Genomic DNA, 21,821 nt, shown 5'->3' with positions numbered 1-21,821 from the left:
TGAGTATAATTTGCGCAATTACGGCTCATATTGACAAGTTTTGACTTGAATGTGAGTGTGGCATAGATCCTGATACCTGTTTCATTTGCCCTGGTATTTCCAGGGATAGCAAGGCAGCATTTGTTGGTCAGCCTGAAAGTTAAAGGCTTTGTGGATCCTGTTTTTAGTGAAGGAAGATAAAATGCATACCTGCCTTGGTTCAATCAAAATGAAAGGGATGGTAAATTAAATTTGTTTTAATGAAACATTTCAAGGATTGCTGTCTGTTTTCTTCATAGTCTTTTGGCAAATGTTATTTCAGAGGAGCTTTGCAAAATACAGGACCGTGCTCATCTTTTTGCTACTACTGTGCATGACCCAGCTTGGATTTAATATATTTCTGACTTTCTAAAAAATTATGCTGACAAAGCCACAGCTTTATTTTATTTGCCGTTTGAAAATTCTTTTGAACTGAAAAAAAAAAATTCTTCCTATATGATCTATTTAAGTTCTTTGTTCTTTTCCTGACCGGTTTCAGTTTAATGTAGGTTTTGTTATTAATTTCACTCTTTGTGCTTGTCCTGCTTTTCCTCAGGGATATAGAAGAAAATGTCATATATAAAGCTATAGTTTAGACTCAAGTATAGTGGGTTTCAGCCACAATAAAAATAATGCTTTAAGTATTACTCACTTTTCTGTTATTTCAGAAAAATAATTTTTGAGAAGCAGTGGTTCTACCTGGATAATGCCATCGGACATATCTATGGAACTACCTTTGAAGTAACCAGTGGTGGAAACCTCCAGCCAAAGCAAGAGGTGGAAGAGACTACTACAGGTATCCCAGAGGATTGGCAGTCAGAAAAACGATTTCAAATTCATTTGTTTCTTTGATGATACCAAAGAAATTGGGAAGGCTTTCTATTAAGCATTTGTTAACTACATGTTGCTTATATTCTTTCTGTCATAGAAGTGCATGGTCTTGTCTTGATCAGTGGTTTCCCTAGTCCTGTAACAAATAATCTTTCTAATGTGGGAGAAAATTTGAACCTCGGTCTGGGTGATTTTATTTACATTCAGTTTTACCTCACATATTACATTTCCTTGCTTTCATGGCTGTCCTTTGCAAGGCCATGAAAAATGTGTGTTTAACCACGAGAAGTCTGCTTTCTGTGACATGAAAATCATGTGTTTCTCCCACTTATTTGGAGGTAGATTTTACAAATCTATATCCTTTTCCTTTAGAAACAAAGGAAGCAGGGACAGATAATCGTAACATAGTTGACGATGGGAAGTCTCAAAAACTGACTCATGATGACATAAAGGCTTTGAAGGACAAGGGTATTAAAGGACAGGTAAAAAATAAGGTTTTGGTGTCATTTCTGTGCTACCTTGATGGTTATATTTTAGTTTCTGAAAAAGGATATTCTTTTTATCCGTGCATAGATTTCAGTGCTTTTTCTTTGTTCATCTGGTCAAGTCTTTTTTTTTTTGGTTTTACAAAAATGCTAAAGCTGTTTTCAGAGAAAGCTTTATGTAAGGTTGGCAACTTTGTCAGAGGAGAGTAAAGAATAAATTTTTGTGGCATCAGAAATCATAACAGATAAAAAAGTACAGCTCACATAATCACCATTTAGTTTTGCTTGTGTATAAGGTTCAACATACTATTCCTGTATCACAGAGGCATTAAAAGTGTGCAATAATTAAACTGTCAAAGGTGTAGGAAAAGATTATGGCCAAGCAATGAAGTTTTATCAAATGACACTGTGTAACACATGTACCAGCAGTGCCTGCAGGCAGTGCCTGCCACACAGGGGTGATGCTGGTGCTTTATCTGTACCTGGAAAACTCAAGAGTGTTCCCAAGAGATCAATTCTGTTCTGTTAGAAAAGGGGTTGGTATTTAAGCCTCCACCTTTCATAAAGTAATGGATCTTTAAGCCATTTAAAACTGTTACTAAGGCATTGCAGCCAGTTGTGTTCTGCAGATGCTGTCAGGCACAATCCTTCTGCTCTTTGCTTTACCCTTTCTAAGAAAACCAGGAAATTGCTCATGCTTACCTCAGGTTCATCTCCTGTTTGCATCTCTTGCTCTTTGGAGCAGTTTTTCTGCTTTCTCCTGCTGGGTCCAAGGAGTTTGGAGTGGTTCCTCAGTTTCCATGGTTGTGCTGCTGGTTGTGTTATCGCTTGGAGAAGAATGTGCTAATCAGGCTGACAGCTTCGATGGTTTTGTGTTTTCCATGGCAGAAGATCCCTCTGACTTTCCTGTGTGTCCTCAGCAAGCCTGTGCCATGCATGTCCTGTGCTTTTATTAGCTCTGCTTTCTGGACTGTAACTAATATTCATTTTGAGCTACATTAGCATCAATAGATATTATTCCTCCCTTTGTGTCTGTTAAAATCTAAATTCCTGTTTGTGAACGGTGTGTCTTGGTGATGCAGGACACTTCCCTGTTTCCTCACTGTAAATTTTACTGCAACATAAAAAAAACCCCCTACAAAACAACATAACCCAGGCACTGAATCTATTTTTTTCCTAGAATAAAGCAAAAAAGAAAGAGATCCTGTTTCAAATTATTAATCACGTATGTTAAGTGTTTGAAGGAATAATGGCCTGAAAAGCCAAATAGGAAGTGAGGAATACTTGCACACTCTGTTATTTGAGCAGGTTTTTGAAGCACAAGGGGAGCTGCAGTGTCCAAATTGAAAATACTCCTTTTTTTCATTTGTCCCCTCCATGTTTAATAGAACCCATAATTTTTAGCAGTTAAACTACTTGGATCACAGAACCCAAAACAGCACAATTTTTGTTCTTGTGTTGCTGGCATGGAGATAAACCCCAGGCAAGGAGAGTCCTGTTGGATTGGTTTGGTTTTGCTGAAGGTCCTAATGATCCCTCCAGCTGGAATCTGAAAGCATGAGGAAGAGTTGGGTTGGCAAAGGGTGGGGATTAGAACAGGGAGACCAAGAAACCAAAACTGGAATTCTGGGAAGACTTGGGAACTAGAGAAGGAAAAAATCAGGAGGAGTAAGTAATAAATGCTAAGGAGTTGGACATTGTGCAGGGAGTTGGTACAGTAGGGTGGCAAAATTGGTGAGACTGAAAAAATTATTGGAGTGAGGGAGATGTCTGGTGATTAACCAGAGCAGAGGGGAAGAACTACATGGAACAGGGAAAAAAGGTACCCTCAGAGATACTGGAATCAGAGAGACCCAAAGAGGGAGTTGGATTAAATGAAATATTACTGAATATTCCAGGATAAGCATTTTTATTTCTATGATTTTTATGCAAAACGATGTGATGAAATTCCTACACATAGTCAGTGTAGTGCCTCACTGGTCCTGTTGGCTAACAGAGAGTGACTTTGCCTTAGTGTCAGGAGAAGTTCATGCTATACATGCCTCTACTGGAAGAAAATATTTTCAGTGCTTGTTTAAAAAAAATACTGTCTATGAAATGAATGAGAAATAAATGCTAGCTGTAACAAAAATGAATTGTCTCTTCCAAGGAAATAGTTCAACAGTTAATAGAGAACAGTACAACATTCAGAGACAAAACAGAATTTGCTCAAGATAAATACATAAAGAAGAAGAAAAAAAAGTAAGTGAATGTTAAAATGTGAAAAATTCTTGGTAATTCCCTAAATTGTTGAGATTAAAATAAGACCATGATTATGTTTTTTTACAGATATGAGGCAGTTATTACAATTGTGAAACCATCCACTCGCATCCTTTCAACCATGTATTATGCAAGGGAACCTGGAAAAATTAAGTGAGTTTTCATTTGGTTTCTTTTTTCAAATGACAACAGAAAGATAGATACTTTAATACTTTTAAAATACCTGCACTATACCAAAGTTTACAATACTCACCTTTCTTCTCTTTTCCTTGAACGTGAAGATTGTGATTTAATGAAAGATAATGTGATACTGACAATTAATTAATATGGCAGCAAACAGGAGAACTCTTTTGCATGCAGCACCAGAAGTCACCATTTCCCTGTCAACACCACCTTGCTAATTGCCCACACAGACAGAAGCTCTTTGATTTTCTAAGGTACCTCTTACCTGCTTTGGTTCTGGCTCAGTAACAAGATAACCAGCCACTTAACACAGGCAAGAATTGTTGTCTTTAACCTGTCAGGGATTCAGAATCTTCAGTTCTCCAGAGTTTAAAAGCCTGTGGGTTTAAGTGTGGGTAACATTGGGGTTGGAGTCAGACTGGGCCATGACTCCAGGGATCTGGCTCTGTTTAATTTTCACCCACCTCACCTAAGAGATACATTGTTACAGACAGTAACAGTGGACTGATACATTTTTAAACGAAGGAATAGTAGATCTGAGATGCTGGGATTTAAAATTTTCAAATACATGTTATTAAAGGCTTCTCAAACCTTCTTCCTTCTCCTTCCAACATCTCTGCACTTGGCTGCTTTTTACTATTGAAGATCAGCTGTAATTTCTGTAGCTTTCACTGAGTGTCCTCAGTGCATGTGCTGGGTTTTGATCCTGGGTAACAGGTGATGCTGGCTCCTGCAAAACAGGTGGAAACCACAAGGGATTCATTATTGGATTAGGAGATGCATCCATACCACTTGTTCTTTACAAAGCTGACATCCCAGAGAAAAAAACAAACAAAAGGTTGGAAAACTACTTTCTCTGACTGGCACAGCACAAGATGGCCACTTTGCTATGGGCACCCTCCTGCATATCCTGCTTTTCCTTTTCCTGGCTGTTGGCTCCAGTTCTAGTTCTTCATTATCAGATGCTTAATTGTAATTTTCTGTGTGGTGACTCTGAAGGTCACTGATGCTTTTCCCAAATCTACCTGCAATCCAACTGTTTTTGGCAGGCTCCTGGGCTAGTAGGCAGTGTCTGTAAGCAAACTGATGTTTGTGCAATGCCTCTTGTCTTCCAGCCACCTGAGATACGACACCCTGGCTCAGATGCTGACTTTGGGAAACGTCCATGCTGGCAACAAGATGATTGTCATGGAAACGTGTGCAGGCCTGGTGCTGGGGGCTGTGATGGAGAGAATGGGGGGTGAGCTACACCAAGGGGGGGTGGAAACACACACCTGTGGGACACTGCTGAGAGCAGCACTCCAAAATGCTTCCTCAGCTTTTGAAATCTGCTCTTACCACCTCCAGGATTCAAGGAAAAACTTGTTTTTCCACTGAGGAAAGTTTTTGCATCAGTTGGATTTTTTTTTTCAGTACTTAAAAAACCATTGAAAAAGAGAATTAGATTTGATATAATTGGTTATATGATTAGTTTTATTAAATTTATAGTCCTTTATGTAGATCTGGTTTACTTCCTCTCTTAGCATTATGACATTGAGTTCAGAAAAAGCTGGAAAGAGCTTGTATGGAGATCCTTCCCAGACACCTGGAAGTCCGGGAAAGGAAATAGCAGAAAACAGGAATAGTGCCACTGGAATTCTGACAGCAGTGGAAATGTTGCAGTTCCTCTTGTTCACTGCACCAGATTTAGTGTGTGTTTTGAAAGTATATGACATTTCCTTCAGCTTATTCTGGGAGAAGTTTGACTCCTGATTTGTCTTTGGAACTCAGTTATCAGTTTCGTTACTCTAAGACACCAGGTAGAGGTGACAATTAAATTCCAGAAGCCTGGAAAGGCAGGAGGTGATGTGATGTGCACACAGATGTGCTGTCTGCTGTCTGGGAAGCACACAGGCAGTGCTACTGCAGGTTGGCTTTTGGCCATAGGGCTACTTCTTGAAGTAAATAAGATACAATTTCAGTTAACTATTGAATGTGTTTAACATCTCACAGCTCTTCCTTTAGGGCCTGGATATTGAAGAAATTCTTTGCCAAATAAGGCTCTTTAAATTAACTTCTGGGTTTTATCCAAGCAACTCCATAAACAAGTAACAAACTTTACAATTTTGCCTTTTATTTATTAAATTAGCTTTTTCTAGCAATTTGTCACTGCTTATATGAGCTAACAGCTCATATATTAGAAGAAAGAAGCTAATATTAGCTTCTGAGCTAATCCTAAACACATGTTTAATACACAAATACTCCATGAGTTACCTTGTCCTTCTGTGTTTCAGTAACTGTTGTCCTTTCAATAAAGGTTTCCTACCTTGAGGCATATTTCCACAGCTTGTTAAATTTGATGGTTTGATTAAGAGAAGCAGTTTACTTCCTTTTTTTAAAATGGACCCTTCATTTAAGCATTTTAGAAAGAATTTTAGATTTTTACGAATTCTGGTTTTCCAATTTGATTCTTTCCCTCCCACAGGCTATGGATCCATCATTCAGATGTACCCAGGAGGGGGACCTGTTAGAGCTGCCACCAGTTGTTTTGGATTTCCCAAACCTTTTTTTGATAATCTTCATGAATTTCCGCTCAGCAAAGTGCAGAGTCTCCTGTCTGGGACATTCAGTACAGAGACTGTGCCTGCAGAGCCTGAGGAGAATGCCCTGGTGGAAGAGGAAAGCAATGGACTGAGTGAGGAGAAACAGAGTTCCCTGCAGGAAACAGAGGAGGAACCTGCTACTGAAGCACCTATGGACATCAATCCAACAGAAGAGCAAGACACAATGGACATTAATGCTGAAGATGTAGAGTTTAAAGAGAACAAAGAGAAAGAAAATAAAGAAAATGTAAGAATATTTATTGTGGCTGTTCAGGTTTCACAACATCTGTGGACATAAAATTCTGCTGTCTGATTCAGCCCTGCTGAAATGCAGCTTAGTCAGGTGTTTAAGTGGAACTCTGGAAGTTGTCTTTTGTCTTACATTAAGATTCAAAAACTGAAAATGCAGGTAATAATGATTTGATAAATAATTACCAGTTAAAGTGCCAGCTGTTTGTTTTGTTGTTCAAAGGTTCGGGAAAAGCAAATAAAACAGTGGGAGAGAAGGAAAAAGCTGAAAGAAGCTGCAGCTTTGCTGAGAGGGAAGAATGCTGATGGGTGAGTCTGCTTAGAGCTGTCACAGTTTGGGAATGGTGTTCCCAATTTAGTGCTCTGAAACATCCCAGGCCATGGGATGGAGCAGGGAACTGGGGGCACAAAAGGCACTGGTTGAGATTTTTTTCTTTCATTTAAATGGCTTGAAATGATCTAAAAGTCAACTAAATATGAGCAAATATTAAAAATGAAAAAAATCTATCCAAAGAAAACCAGAGCCCAGGTAGAATCTAATTCAAAATGGCTCCCATAAAATAACAGGAATCTAATTAGCAAAGTAGAACCTGAGGTTTTAATTTCATTGAAGTGAAACTAAATTTGTTGTTCTGGGTTTTTTTAGGTTAGATGTTTTTAGAAACTAATTTCCTTTTTACAAAGGAAAAAAAAACCCCAAACTTTATTTTACCTGTTTTACCCAGGATCAGTTACTCCTGAGGAACAATTCAGCACAAAGATTTAATATCATAAATTTAAAACAAACACAATCAATGTATTCCTAGAAATTGAGCTCCAAAATAGTGTAAGAGCCTTTGGTGGGTGTGACTTTTTCACTGTGCTCTTAGCAAATGCTGGAGTGATTCAAGTTAACCAGGTAGCATTAATTCAGTTAATTTAATAACATATTAATTTGTTTTCTTCCAAAGAATATTGGTTCACTGGAAATGAAGCTGTTCTGCTTGAATAAATTTTACTGCACATTTACTGGTTATTTTCAAATGCTTGTGTATAATTTTTGGGTTTTACTACTATGAAATGTTTTAACTCATTGCTCATTGATATACCTCATGTAGCACATTTAAGTGGTAGAATTTATAAACATGCAGAACCAGGTAATTCTGTGTTCTCTGAAGCACTGAAGAGCTGAAGGAGGTTTGTAAAAAGCTCTGCACGTCTGTCTGGCAGTGCCTGTGACCATGGAGCTGCCTGAACAGTGGCAGTGTCTGGGTCTGGTTTCACTGCTGTTTGCTGCACCATCTCTGTAATTAATGTCTGTGCATGATCTGGCAAAGGCAAAATTAATGTTTGACTTCACTTGTCATTTCCTTCTGTGCAAAATAGCACATTCAGCTGTTGATTCCGTTCAAGGAGGCCTGTTTATTATTTGTCTCTTTATTTGTTTTCAATCACTTTTATCCTCCTTTTGTCCTCTATAATGCATGAAAGCTGTAACAAATGACATTCCTGAAGGGATGAGTTATTCCTGGCTTTAGGAAGGCTCCAGCAGGATGGGGGTAAATAGAATTTACAGTGCCTGAGAGCACTGTCCCAGAGGGCTGATCCCCTTTCTTCAGTCATCTGCCTTTTATAGGCACTGCTCCTTGAGATCAGGAACCACAGAAAACTTGGCATGGAATAAGGAAATGCTTCAAATTAAGGACTAGAAACAGACAGGGAAAATAGGGGTTCAGGGACTTTTTGCAGGAGAGAAACAGGGAAAGGATAGGGAAAAAGGTGCTTAACATTGGAGGTGGGCAGAAAGATGGGACGTACTGGCAGAGTAGAGAAAAGCTGTTCATGAGGCAAAGGTGGGTACCAACTTTAGGTACCTGAATTTAACAGTATTTATTACTGAATGTAGAAAATACCATTCCAGTTAAATTTCTACCTTCTGTGCTGTTGTGTGGTAAAACATTGTGCTGGATCTGTTGGTTTGATTCCTTTGGCAAGAGCTGAGGTCTGATGTTAGGCCACTGAGGGGAAAAAGGAAGATGTTCATTGGGTATTTGGTATTCATTAAAAGAAGACTCTAGAGATAGACTATTCGATTTTCCTGACACTATGGAAGCAGAAATTTGTTCATAGACATGCCAAATGTTTGGAATTAGACCATGCCCCTCCCTCTGCCCCTTCCTGTTCCCCCCTCACCCACTGCATCCATTTTGTGCCTGGCCAGGCTCCCTGCTGGCAGCAATCTGTGCTGCCATATGAAAGAGCAGCATTTGCTTTTCCCAGTCTCTCAGCCCTCACTTCCCTTCCTGGAGTCTGGCAGAGCCCCTGGCAGTGCCAGTGCAGCATTCCAAGGCACAGGATGAGGCTTTCCTTTATGGCCTGCTTGGTTCATGATGGAGCACAATTCCTTTGAGGTTTGCATTAGAAATAAATGGTCTGCAAGGCCATGGCTGGCAAACAACCAAAGTGGGAACAATTGAAAAAGAATTATCTCACCTCCTTATCTCTGCTGTTTTTACAAAATTGAACATCAGTTTTTATCTCCCTTTTGCCAGGCAAGTTTAACTCTGCTCCAGTGCTGCACATTCCCCTGGAGAACAAATGTTAATTGATGGGGCATCTCAGTAGCCTCTGTACACTGTGGAGGAGTTTGATTAGCCCCTTCTTTCTGCACAAGCACAACTTAATAGCTAATTAACTAATTATCAACCATTTCTTGCAGTGTAGTTCAGCAGTGACTTTTTGGATTAAAACTGGAGATAGTGGTAGAGAATCTCAACCATCTGTAGATCCAAGTTATTGTGTGATGTTAAAATGAGGATAGAGAACAAAATATGAAGGCTTTAGGTTGTCAAGGACATAGTTTCTTTTTAAAAGGTTTTTAGTCATGCCTATTAAGGATTTGTTCTCTCTTTAAATATTCTTTTTATATAAAATTATTAAATGAAGACTGCTCAGTCTAAAGAGTCATGACTGAGGTTACATTCTAAGCAACATTTGGCAGTCACAAAACTTAAATTGTATTTGGAAAATGGTCTTGGGGCAGAGCAAGCAACATGAAATTTCTTAGACTGTAAGAATTACTGTGGAGCCCAACAGAGCTGAAGTGAGTGCTCCTGCAATGCTTTTAATATTCTGCACTTTGGGGAGCAATGCTTCAGCCTTTTAATTACACCAATAGGAAGTAATGATTTGTTTTTACATTTGGGGACTTGTCAGAGCAACGAAAACATGCTGATGAGACACTTCTAAGCTGTAATTGATTGCTGTGCTAAGTAGGAGGAAATGTCACTTGGTGAGCAGGTTTCAGAAGCAGAAAACTAATGTGCATGAAACTTTTTTTGCAGCTTAATTGTAGCCAGCAAGTTTCATCCCACACCCTTGTTACTTTCTTTATTGGAATTTGTTGCTCCTTCGAGGCCTTTTGTTGTCTACTGCCAATATAAAGAGGTAAATCAGGATGTTACTTCAGCTGTTACAGCTCAAGCCTGGTGCCATTCTGCTGTGTAACCTACCTCCTCTTTGGTTTTTCTAAGCCATTATTGGAATGCTACACCAAGCTGAGAGAAAGAGGTGGAGTCATTAACCTGAAACTGTCTGAAACCTGGCTAAGGAACTACCAGGTAAGGATGGCAGCAGGAGGCTGCCAAACCACGGGAATTCTGGGGAGCAAAACGTTCCCTGAAACAAGGGGGGAGGTTGGACTGACTGAATGAAACAATGTGTAAGCTCAGGCATTTGCTCTGCCCTGGAGTAGTGGGCGTTCTGAAGAGCTTTAATGCTTCACTGGAAAGACTTTACTTTCTTGCATTTTATTAAATGTTTGCTGAAATATTTGTAGCAGAGTGACAGGATTAATAATTCCTAGATGTCCACACAAGGTGGGCCTGACCAGGGGTCCTGTGTGCAGGTGAGAACAGTGAGAACAGCACTGCAGTGTCCTGGACACAGGTAAAACCTCTGGGACCTGCAATGGCAGCTGGGGCAAGCAGGAGGCACAGCTGGAGGGACAGTCCTTATACAGAGGTGTGCTGTGGCTGCAGAAAGGTGACAGGGACAGAACTGGAAATCACAGAATCCCTTCAGGCTGGTTTGTGCAGCAGCTCTGCTTTCTTGCAGAGTACCTCACTTCTGAGCACATCATGGCATTTCATGAGTCTCAAACCTTGGCTTTATAATATATATTTAGATTTATTTATATAGATATTTATTTTATATATAGATCTTTTTTGCTGGCAATGCCATGAAGAAGTAACCAGTGAGGCAGCAGCTTTGTATTATTATGGATTTTTAGAACTGCATTCTCCTCTGCAGCTACTTTAAAGATAAATACACTTCCCAAATGGCTGTTTGTTGTTGTGGCTGGGAAAAAAATGACATCCTGTCCTGTAAGCTGAAATTACTCAACATGATGTGCACACACAGAGTGGATTTTTACCGGTGCTGCTTGTGGGGTGTGTTCTGGGTGTGTTTTGGTGTTGTTTGTTTGTTTTAAAGGTTTTACCAGATCGCAGCCATCCCAAGCTGACCATGAGTGGAGGTGGAGGGTACCTCCTGTCTGGCATCACTGTCGTCTTGGAGAAGGGCAAGTCTGATTCCAGTAACTCAGAAGCACTAAAGATGGAAGAGCCATCATCTAAAAGATGCAAACTTCAAGACCTTCCTTGTTAACATTTGGAGAATGACTCACAGTTTAGATCTCAGGAGTTTAGTGAAATAACAAGTCCTTCCTGTGCTGTTGGCAGCACAGGGCTGTGCCTGTCGTGCATCTGTCAGAGAATCAGCAGAACTGCAGGAGAGGGAGGACTCATCTGCTCCTTAGCAGTTCAGATCATCTGAATGTCAAGGAAAACCCTTGGGAGCAAACATCCCACTAAACTCACGGGAACTGCAAGAGGGAGAGAAGATCAAGAGCAGACAAAGCCTCAGTGCAGACATTCTGTTAGTTTGTTGCCAAATCTGAATACAAGGTAGTTTTTTAAAAGGCTGAGTTGGAATCAACACATCCAGCTTAGCTTTCCATTCTCCCAGAAATGCAGCAGAGGATTCCCCTCAGGATTCCACGTGGTGATCTGCTCCCACTTGGGACACAGAATTCAGCTCTGTTCTGTGATTTAAGAAAGTAGAATGAACAGCAAAAATCATACACTTTTTTTTCCCCAAAGGAACAATAAAAAGAGAAATCTAATAGTAGAGATGACCCCATGCTTACAGCATGACTCCACATTTTTCTGAAATAAATGCAGAGGAGAAAGTGCATGTTCTTAAATTAAAATACTAAATATTTAAATAATGTCACTATTAATATTGTCTGTCACTTTCCAAGACATTTTCTGAGAGTTGCTGTATGTTTTTAAGATATGACTATTTTGGAAACTGCTGTATGTATATTTATTTATTCTCCTGTTAGATCTTTCAGATGTTGGGCTTTTTTTAATTAATTTTTTTTAACTTTGCATTTGCCATTTCAATTAAACTACAGGGTGTTTTCCCTAAAGAGATTTATGTTTTCTCTTACTTTTCCCTCTTTTTGGAAATAGAAAGGTCCAGCATAGGCTTTAGGAGGACAGTACTCTGCTGGCTGCACTCCATTACACCCCAGTGGAGCTCATAGGGCCAGGAGGGCTGGGCCTCCATTCTTGAACTCCCTCATCAGTGTCTGGACAGAACCTGGAGCTTAGGGATCAAGTGCTGAGACTCGATAAAGCTGTAAAATTCAGTATTTTGAGGAGAGTAATACTCTTTTAGGGCAGCCTTAGCTGGAAACAGGGGTTGTATTTCATGGAAAGAAGCAGATTAGGGTTCCTCTAGGGAGAACAGGTACACTACATCTTCAGGTTTTATCTACCTCTGCTTTTTGTAAACTTCCCAGTGTTGTTTTTCTACTTTTTGGGAAGTTTCTCTCTTTTCTTCTCCTCCTTATGTGAACAACCCATAAAGGAGAGGAGGTAGATTTCACCATCTCTTCATTCTAGACAGCTGCTTATCTTAAATACTGTGACAATAAAAAACAATGACATGGGGAAAATATATTTGCATAATAGAGCAGTTTGAGAAATAAACAGTGTTGGAACACATAAGGAGTTAATTTGGATCAAGGCCAAACTGGCTTCATTTTACCAGTAGTGACACTGACACAGTCTCAACACTGAATCCCAGTTTTTAAATGGGCCATAATCCTTGTAAAATGCAGTGAAAATGAGGAAGGAAACAAGAAATAAATCACAATTGAGATTTCAAATTCCTTCTTCCCTCTCATGCTCATGCAAAGTGGCAAACAATGCACAGATGGGCTCCTTGTAACTTTTAAAAGAGTGGTGGAGCACCACTGTTCTGTGCACAATCTACACACCTGATCAGCTCACTCTGAGATCACCCCAGCAGCCACATGAACAAGGAGAAGGTTTGGTCCAAGATCAATGGTTTTTATTATTGCAAACTCAGACAAATATATTCCTGAAGAACACTAACACAATTATCTCCAAAAGCATATTAAAAATACCTGCCCACATGAAAGGTTATGTTACTAAAATTCATGCCATTCAGGTCTCAGGAGCATAACAGCAAATTAAAGACACTTTCAGCTGTGTAAATCACTACACAAGAGTGGACAGTGAATAGTATTTCCTGGGTTTGGGGCAAACAACAATCCAGTGGCAGTGACTTTACCACAGAACACAGGACACCTTCAGCCTCTCCTGAGGCTGTTGATCTTCTCTGCTATGTTCTGCAGCTCCAGATCCATGGTGGCCAGGTTTTCCAGCTGCTTCTCCTGTGAAAACAGAGAGCGTTTCACACATCATTGTTAACGCTGTTTTGTTGCAGGGAAAGGAGAGGAAAGGCCATTTCCAAGGCAGATTCTGTCCTGCCACTTCCCGGTCCCTGAGCAGAGCAGGTGTTAACAGCAGTGCTGCAAAGACTTGGGAGATTGGTGAAATTCCCTGCTTTGGACTGAACATGGGCTGGGGAAAGCATCAAAATTTTAATTGTGAGAGCTGGCCCTAATTACAGCCTCTTCCCTGTAGACTTAAAGCACCGTTACCATCCATAGGTGGCCTCCTGCCATGTCACAGCTGCAGCTGCTGTCCCTGGGGGTCCCACAGCCAGCACAGGGGGCAGTGAGGGCACAGCTCCACAGGCACAGAGAGCAGGAGAAGCTTTATGCACCAAGCCTTTACCAGGATGACTTGTTAACACCAATTCACACCTGGGTAAATAAATCAGTGTCCAGCCTCCCTGCTCCCAGCACAGCTCTGTGCAATGCAGACACACTGACACACACCAGGAGGATGTGGCTGATGGGAGCTAACTGATGGCTGTAGGCTCAGTTTTTCTGGATGCTGGAGCAGAACAGGGAGTCCAACAAAAAGAAGAGGATTCACTACGTGTGAACTGCACATAGGAACTGGACTTACAGGTGCAGTGCAGGTTCTGCTCTGCAATTCCAGCTGGGAAGTCCACGGGCAGCTGATTTCCCTCTAAACACCCAACTCACTTTTCAGCTGGGTATTTTAAACAACCCGACAGCCCAAGTGGTGCTTGTCAGTTTCCCCTCTGCTCCTGCTGCAATGGCACCTTTGTTTTGTCAGTCTGTGGAGCCTCGAGGGAGAGGCGGGGCCAAAAGGAGAATAAGATCGTTCCCTTCCTGCCTTGCAGCAGACAGGAGCTGTGTCTTTATCCCACAGATTGTGCCCTGGGGTAGTTCAGCAAACTCAAAGTTCCACTGTTCACAGAAAGCAGATTTTTAAATCACTGAAGATCTACTCACACCTTAACTGTGACTTAATCTTGTTTGTGTTTTTCTGTGCAGTTTCCCACCTGCCTTGGGAATGGATTTGGGAGTGTGTTTCCCCAGCTTTTTAGAGAAACTGCTGTGCACTTACCTCCTCTTCTGTCAGGGGCCTCTGGCTTAGGCTCCTTCTGTCATTCCCAGCCACGTGACGCTTCTTCAGGTCTTCTCCAGAGCTGTACAGCCCTGGGAGTTCAGCTGACTTCTTCCTGTAGTTCAGAAGTTGTGCAAGTTGATCCATCTTGTTGTACTGCCTTTCCACATCGTATCTGTTCGCTTTGCTAGGATTCCTCTTCTCGCTGCGCCTGTGCTTCAGAGCGCTCTGGATTTGCTTTTCTGACCACCACTCGTAGTCATTGTACTCAGGGAAAAGGCTCTTCTCAGGCCTGCCTTCCTCCCTGCCCTCCAGAAGCTGCTCCCCTGCACTGTCCCTCTTGTCCAAGTGCTGGCTTTTCCACCACAGCAGTGGGTAGAATGGCCTGTAGGATGCTGCGGTTCTCTTCTCTTTCTCTGCAGGGAGATGGCCTCTGTATTCTTCTCTCTCTGCAAACCTTTCCTCCTCTTCATTTTCCACCTGGTCACTGCTGTGATGCTTCTTTTCCACCTCCTCCTCCAGGCTGTCCTCAGTGCTGTAGCGCCTGCTGGCCTGCCCCTTGTGCTCTCGGGCCTTCTGGGACCCCTCCTGTTGCCTGTTCCCTACGCGGGCTCTCCCTCCAACACGGCGCTGCCTCTCCTGGCTGAGGTACCTGGCCAGCTCCTCCTGGCTTCCATCAGCAAGGTACATCCTGCCCCCAGGATGGTGGGATCCACTGTGCTGCCTCCTCTCCTCGTGCCACTTCTCACTGCTCTCCTCACTGTGGTGGTGCCTCTTGTTTTCCTCTTCCCTGCTCTCCTGGCTCTGCTGCCAGCTGAGCTCCTCACTGCCCTGCTCTGCAGGCCCCTCCTCCTGCAGCCCCTCGGGCCCATGCCTCCCAGGAGAGCCACCCTTCTCCTCAGACTCTTCCTGATGTTTCTGTCGGTGCTTCCACTGCTCCCAGAGATTGGCCTCCCCTGGGTGTGATCCTCCTGCTGGTTCCCCCCTCTCACCACCATGGCCCCTCTTCTCTTCATTGGAGTCACCCGCCCTGTGCTTCCCATGATAACCTTTGCCTTTGAAGGGTTCCTTTCCCTCCTCCCTTTCTTCACTCTCCTCAGATTCTTCACGCTGCTGCTGGTGGGAGAAAGCACGTTCCTGAGACTCATGGTGGTATTTCTCACTCCTTTCTTCCTCTCCCTCTTCACCTTCCCGAATTTGTTTGGAAGGGCTCTGCATTCCTTCCTCCAGGTGCCAGCGGCCCCTGGGGCTCTGATCATTCCCACCACGGAACTCATCCATGCTCATGCCCTCTGAGTGGGACTTCTTGGTGACAACAGCAGCCTCTACATCCTCACAACACTTCCCCTCTTTGCTTTCCTCTTCACTGTGGTAATTCCTTTCCTCCTCTCTCCCAATTTCCTGGTAGTGCTTTTTTTCTTCCACGTGAAGTGTCTCATCTTGAGCAGGTGTGTGGTGTCCAGCCTCCTCCTCCTCACTTTTACCTTCCTCATGAGCAAGCTTCTCCTCATCACCTCCTTCCATGTACTTTTTAGATTCCTCTTCTGCCTGCCTTTGCTCTTTCTCCATGCTCCCAGTAGGATGTTTTTCAGTCTCTGCTGGGTCCTTGGGATGCCTCAATTCAGGCTGTTCGTCTTCACTTCTCTCTCTGTCATTTTTATCACCTACAATAACAAAAGCAGCATCATGGAGTAATCCAACCCTCCACTGAAGTGTTATTTCAAAGACATAACTGGCTTCCCAAAGTACTAAAGAAATTTGGACAGAACTGATTTCTTAATTCTGTTTTCAAAATCATTAGTTTGCCACTATTTTGTATGCTTGCCTGGAAAATGATTAACTAACTCCACTTAATTAGGCATTTTACAAGTTCCCCTGGAATTTCCAGAATAAATTTCCTTCTTTGGCTTTTTTTGTGATCACATTTTTAGTACTGAGTCAAGCTAGCTCTCATTCCCATTAAAAGTCAATGGGATCTGGAGTTGTGTTCAGTTCTTTGAATGCCAGACCAGGCCCATCACAGATGCTTATTCACAATAAAAAAACATCTATCTATTCAAGCTACCCAAAACCACCAGGGACTCTTTTTAGCAAATTTTAAGAGTTTTTAAAAAATTGACTGGAAAAAAATCAAAGAAATCTGATGCTTTGCAATAGTTATGCTTCATCTTCTCAGGCTACCTAAAGTGTTTGTTAAGTCCTCTCAGCCTCTCCAGGTGGTTCAGGGAGGGAGCCACAAGTGTCAGGCAAGAACCCCTGAGAATTCCCGGGTCAGGCTGTTTGTTCCCTGAGAGAGACAGACAGAAGGACACCAGAATTCTGGCACCGAAATTTGGAGGCACCAGTTTCACACAGGCTGAAGTAACAGTCCACCAGCTCCATCACCAGAGAGAAACCATGCACCAAACTCCTTTCCTGAGTCCAGATAACGTTGTACTTACTCTTCTTCAGGATTTCTTTGCATTCAGGATTAATGGGGGGTGCATTGGGCTTAGAGAGAGCGTTGGACAGAACCTCCACAATGCACCGTGTTACCTGGAGGAGACAAAACAGGAGAGAAAATCCTCATGGCAAAAATGGAAACTTTACTTCTGACCCAGCTGGTAGAAAAGCCTGTTGGAAATGAGAGTTTAGGCTGTTATTAATGAGTTTTGAGTAATCCTGTACATATGGGCTCTGCTCCTCACTCCTGTACCAGCAGGAAGAGAACAGACAGGTCTTTTCATCTCCCCTTTTGTTTGCAGAGCTAAGGGGCTTCTTTTGTACCTTTTAAAATATTAAATACCCTACTCAGTACAAAGGAAAGTCAAACATGTGGTAACACACCCTATAAAATAAACAGACACAACACACATTCAAAGGATGAGGATTATCCTGTGGGATCTGTCCATATGAGGATACTGCAAAGGCAGTCTAGACTGCCAATACACTAAAATACCTCCATGTCCTCTGTCAGGGACACACTCCACACCTTTTCACCTGTGTGTGCTCTCAGTCCTGCCTGGTTTTTAGCACAGAACATTCAACTGGGCTGTCTGGAAGCAGAGAAAATTGATTGATTTAGGAAAGTCACACAATGTGCTCTAATTCTAAGCACTGCCAAAGTATGTCCTCTGTATAAAATGATTTTCAGGGGCTGAAGTTGATGGTGAGAACAAGTGCTCCTGTTTGCTGAGGGTACAAGAGCCTCAGGCTGACTGGGAGGAGACAATGAAACATTTACAGAGCCATTTGTCTTTTTAACTATTTCTGGTTATTACCAGGTGTTTGCTGATCTAAATGATCACAACCAGTGAACAACCAGCGCAGGGGGTCTGGTGTCAGCTCTGGGAGCAGCTGATGGCATTTATTTAATCACACAGGGTGAGATCTCCTTTCAAAGAAGGAGAGGAAGGACTACAGCATTGAGTCTGTAACACAGTAGGTAACTGCAGGTATTTCATCTTTCCCCAAAGCTGTCAGTACAATAACATGTACTGTGCAATATTTCAGATCACTTTTCAAGCAGCTGTACAATGCAGAGCTTCACAAGTATCACACTGACACAAGAGCCAGTTCCCATTTCCACCAAACACACTGAGGTGCAGGCAGGCATCTCCTGGCAGCTAAAGGCACTCTGAGTTCCACACCAGCCATCAGCTTTTAAAAAATTTACCCTTGGGAAAAAAATGAAGCATTGTCCTGAGAGATTAAAGAAATGGGGAACACGTCACTGGTATTTTCTGGGGTTGGTTTGACAAGCAGCTACTCACCATTTCTTCAGTATGGTCTTTTTCCACTGGAACTGTGCTGGCACCTGGAAGAAATACTAATTATTAGAGATTCATCAACACAAGCATCACTGACAGGAGTCCTCAGTCAAATTGGTCTGATGAGGCAGCTTGGGTTTTGGGTTGGCAGTCAACTAAACCAGGCACATTCCACATTAAATCTTTCCTTATTTGGATGGAAAAGCCACCTAAAATTGAGGCATAGCACGAGAGAAGAGGCATGGTAACACTTGTAGCACTAAAATAGTATACACCAAGAATAACCCCACCCACAAAAAACACAACACCAAAGAAAACCACGTTCAGATTCCAAAAGGGAACTTTACTTCAAACCAGGTCCTTATGTAGTTGCACCAGTTAAAAAAAATAAATCAAACCCAACAAGCAAGGCCTGTTTGCACCCCAAGAATCTTTTGGCTTCTTGGAGAAGCTCTAGGTGCACCCCTTGCCAACAGCAGACCATTCTTAAAGACTTTAAAGCAGCTACTGTCCCAGTCCTGCTGGAGAAATGTTGTCTCACTTGGAGGTGGCTCCTGCAAGGATGGAGAGAGCCAGAAGAGACAGGAAAATTTCCATTCTCTGAGTGGTCCATTATCATTCCAAGAAATAAGCAAAATCCCCCCAAATCTCAGTGGAAAACCACTCTGGAAGGAAGCAGTACAACCCATCCCTCACTCTCTCTGCCCTGGGGACATGTGGGAGAACTCACACCTCCCTACATCAGTTCTACTGTGCCTGGGCCAAGGAATTTGCTTTTGGAAAGAAGCTAATGCCCATAAAACCTCCGTGCTGCCTGATTCTGCCATCACTGCTGCAATGCTCCAGCTGGGTAATGAGCTTGGCTGCTGTGTGTCATTAATGAACTGTGTCAATTCCCACGCACCTGGAGATTTCCAGGAGTGAGGTTAAGCCCCTGTGGCAGCCCCACAGCACTGTGTGGAAGCAGGGCCTGTTGAATCCTGGCTGTGCAGGCCTCCCAAGGTGCAGAATCACAGCACACACACAGTTTGAGGTGCAGCCCTGAAGTCCTTACATGGGTCAGGGGAGTCCTAAATACAACCATGACCTCCCTCTGGCTATGTCAGTGAGAGACCTCCTGAAACAGATGAACACACAGCACATCATGGAGGTAAAGGAGGTCAGTTTTACCTCCCAGCATCAGGAGAATGAACACTGTCCCAAGGAAGACGGGAGCACGTAGCCCTACACTATTTAAAGCAACACAACCTTTTTATTCTCTGTGCTGGCAGAGGAAGCAGACATCCCCTGGAGCACTGACTCAGAGTGTAATAGCTGAGCATCATACACTAATAACTCTGATATTTCTGTGCTTTCCCCCAAACACACATGCAGGGATGTGCTTCTCCAGCCCCTAGCCCTTCCCTGCCTATACAAGTGCCATCAGAGAAGGGAACCCACAGAAGGAGAGCACAGAAGGGATTCCCCTAAAATAGCACTGCATGCCTCCCCCAGAGTGCCAGGTGGTGTGTGAGGGGAGATGGTGCTGCTCAGAGCCAAGCCTCTCCCCCAGCTCAGGCGTTCAGAGCTGCCTGAGGCAGCTCCAGCTCCTTTACTAACCCAGTATGCAAATGATTGCCAGGCTGCTGCAGGCAGGAGACAAAGCCTCTCCCACCAAAACAAGTGTTAGTCTTAAAAAGACATTCTCTCAATCCCACAGGTGTTGGGGATGTTGCTCTTACAGCAGGAGCTGCTCCCAGGCTCCACTCACTTGAAAGCACAGGTATGAGCCCCTTCATGAGCTCTTTCTGGGGAGGCTCCTCTGCTCCTCCAGCCCCTGTGAAAACCTGACAGGCTCCAGGGCAAACAACTGATTTTGTCCTTTGAGTGATGCAGCCACAGCACATCTGTGAGTCACACCCAGGTGACGGGATAAAGCACAGAGCAGACAAACTCCTGGTACATCTTTTCCCACTTCAGGCCACCCCCTGAGTGCTGTCAGTGGCACAGGAAGACAAAGTCAGGCTGTACCCACTGTCTTTGCTGTCATTCAAAAGCTCCCAAGAGCTTGGTTAACAGTGAAAGGCAGCATGAACAAAGAGGGAGCATCATAACAACGTCAGGAGAACCAAATGGTTATTGGACAAACCTCATATTAACCTGTCTGGAGAAACAGGATGAGGCTCCAATCCATGCCAGAGCCTGAAATAAATAACACAAAGGCAGCTGCTCTGCCAGGGCTGGGCCAGGAAGGCAGTGGGGAGCCAGCAGTGTCCCACTTTACCTAGTGCTGGCAGTGCCAGCCCCCAGTGCCAGCTGGCAAGAGCTCCCTTGGGGCCACCTGCCACCTGAAGGTGCTGGCCAACACAGCTGCCATCCTCCCCACGAATGCTCAGGAGGGGTGAGGCCACCACCCTGACAGGGACAGTGGGCTCAGGCAGCAGGACACCCACCTTGCAGGAACACAGCAGGCACCGGGAGCACGGCAGGGCTCCAGAGCAGAGCGAAGCCAGAGCATGGGCCAGCATGGAAACCTTGCACCTGAACACACAGCAAGAAACAAACCACAGCCCCACGGAGCAGAGCTGAGCCCTGGCTCAGCTTTACCCTCCTGAACCAAGTCTGCCCAGGCAGTTGTGATCAGATTATTTGATTTTGCCTAAGTGCTGAGAGTTGATGAATATCATGAGAAATGACAAATGCAGGACAAATTCACAAGGTTTTTGCTTGCATCTCCAAGATTAGAACAGATCTTCAGGTGGGTCCCTGATGAAATCCCCACATGGCTTTGTTTCATCAGCACAGATGACTCAGTGCAGTGTCATTCCTCACCAAAATGTCACAGTGTCTTCCTAGGCAGGATCGCTGAAATTTAGGCATATTGATTTGCAGGAGTACTAGAAAGTTCTTGAAGTTAATGTCTAACCAGTTCAACATTTGAAAGCATGACAGCCACAAAGGATGTAAAGTATCTGATCTGTTTGATCAGGTACTTTGATAAATAGGATAAACCTTTGATAAACAGGGAAAAATATTTGGTAATAAACCCCCATAGAATCTATGGTATAAGTGTGTGAGCTTCTCTGTGCTGGGGGCTCTTCCCCTCCGTATTCCACCCTCCCTCTTTGATTTCAATAAAGGCACTTAAGGCAGTCAACTTCCTCACAGTCTCTGTGCAAGTCCCAGAAGTGTGGAGATTTCTAACAGACCTAAAGCCAAAAATACTCAACCCAGAATGACACCGACTCTTTCAACCAATGATGTAAGTATGCAAAAAACGCTACAGAGCCAAGCCACCACCTCATTCTATTGTGTTTAAGGTTCATTTCACCACGGGGTTTTATTATTTAATGCCGCGTGCAAAAAAATTAAAAACCCTGTCAGTTAAACCCGCAGAGCCGCTACTTTGCCATCACCTCCCAGCATCCAGCACCGGCTGGCAAAACCCCAGCAGCACCGCTGGAACGAAGCGGCACCGAGAAGTCTTTGTGCAAAGACGCTGCACCGGGATAAAAATAAAGGCGGAGCAGCCGGGGAGCTCTCTCCCAGCGCCATCCCCGCCGCCCCTTCCCGAGGGGCGAACCCGGGCTGCGGGTCCCGCACCCACCGCCGCCTCCCCGGCGCGAG

The 21,821-nt window shown here is 43.4% G+C and overlaps 2 protein-coding genes across 4 annotated transcripts; one reads left to right on the top strand and one right to left on the bottom strand.

Annotated features, from left to right (window-relative positions):
- Positions 1-683: 683 nt before the first annotated feature.
- TRMT6 (tRNA methyltransferase 6) lies at positions 684-12,087 on the top strand. Of its 3 annotated transcripts, none has more exons than XM_031063677.1 (9): positions 684-814; positions 3,484-3,575; positions 3,663-3,746; positions 4,892-5,016; positions 6,241-6,605; positions 6,831-6,916; positions 9,931-10,033; positions 10,120-10,206; positions 11,081-12,087. In XM_031063677.1, the coding sequence occupies exons 3-9, from the start codon at positions 3,715-3,717 to the stop codon at positions 11,252-11,254; spliced, it is 972 nt and encodes a 323-aa protein (XP_030919537.1). In that variant the 5' UTR covers positions 684-814; positions 3,484-3,575; positions 3,663-3,714; the 3' UTR covers positions 11,255-12,087. The 3 variants fall into 3 exon arrangements, with proteins under 3 accessions (XP_030919537.1, XP_030919538.1, XP_030919539.1); XM_031063678.1 differs by lacking the exon at positions 11,081-12,087 and adding an exon at positions 1,222-1,331 and having other exon boundaries at positions 779-814; positions 10,120-10,584; XM_031063679.1 differs by lacking the exons at positions 9,931-10,033; positions 10,120-10,206; positions 11,081-12,087 and adding an exon at positions 1,222-1,331 and having other exon boundaries at positions 779-814; positions 6,831-6,920.
- Positions 12,088-12,987: 900 nt separating this feature from the next.
- Positions 12,988-19,132, bottom strand: CHGB (chromogranin B; the record flags this gene model as incomplete). Its single annotated transcript, XM_031063682.1, has 5 exons — positions 12,988-13,355; positions 14,467-16,130; positions 16,908-17,001; positions 18,219-18,262; positions 19,120-19,132. Coding segments are annotated over 5 exons (1,899 nt in total), but the record flags the coding sequence as incomplete, so codon positions are not given.
- Between the last annotated feature and the right edge of the window lie 2,689 nt (positions 19,133-21,821).

This window comes from Geospiza fortis, unplaced genomic scaffold, assembly GCF_000277835.1.
Source record: "Geospiza fortis unplaced genomic scaffold, GeoFor_1.0 scaffold99, whole genome shotgun sequence".
In the NCBI taxonomy this organism is placed as follows: Eukaryota; Metazoa; Chordata; class Aves; order Passeriformes; family Thraupidae; genus Geospiza; species Geospiza fortis.
This window is presented reverse-complemented; position numbering and strand designations above follow the sequence as displayed.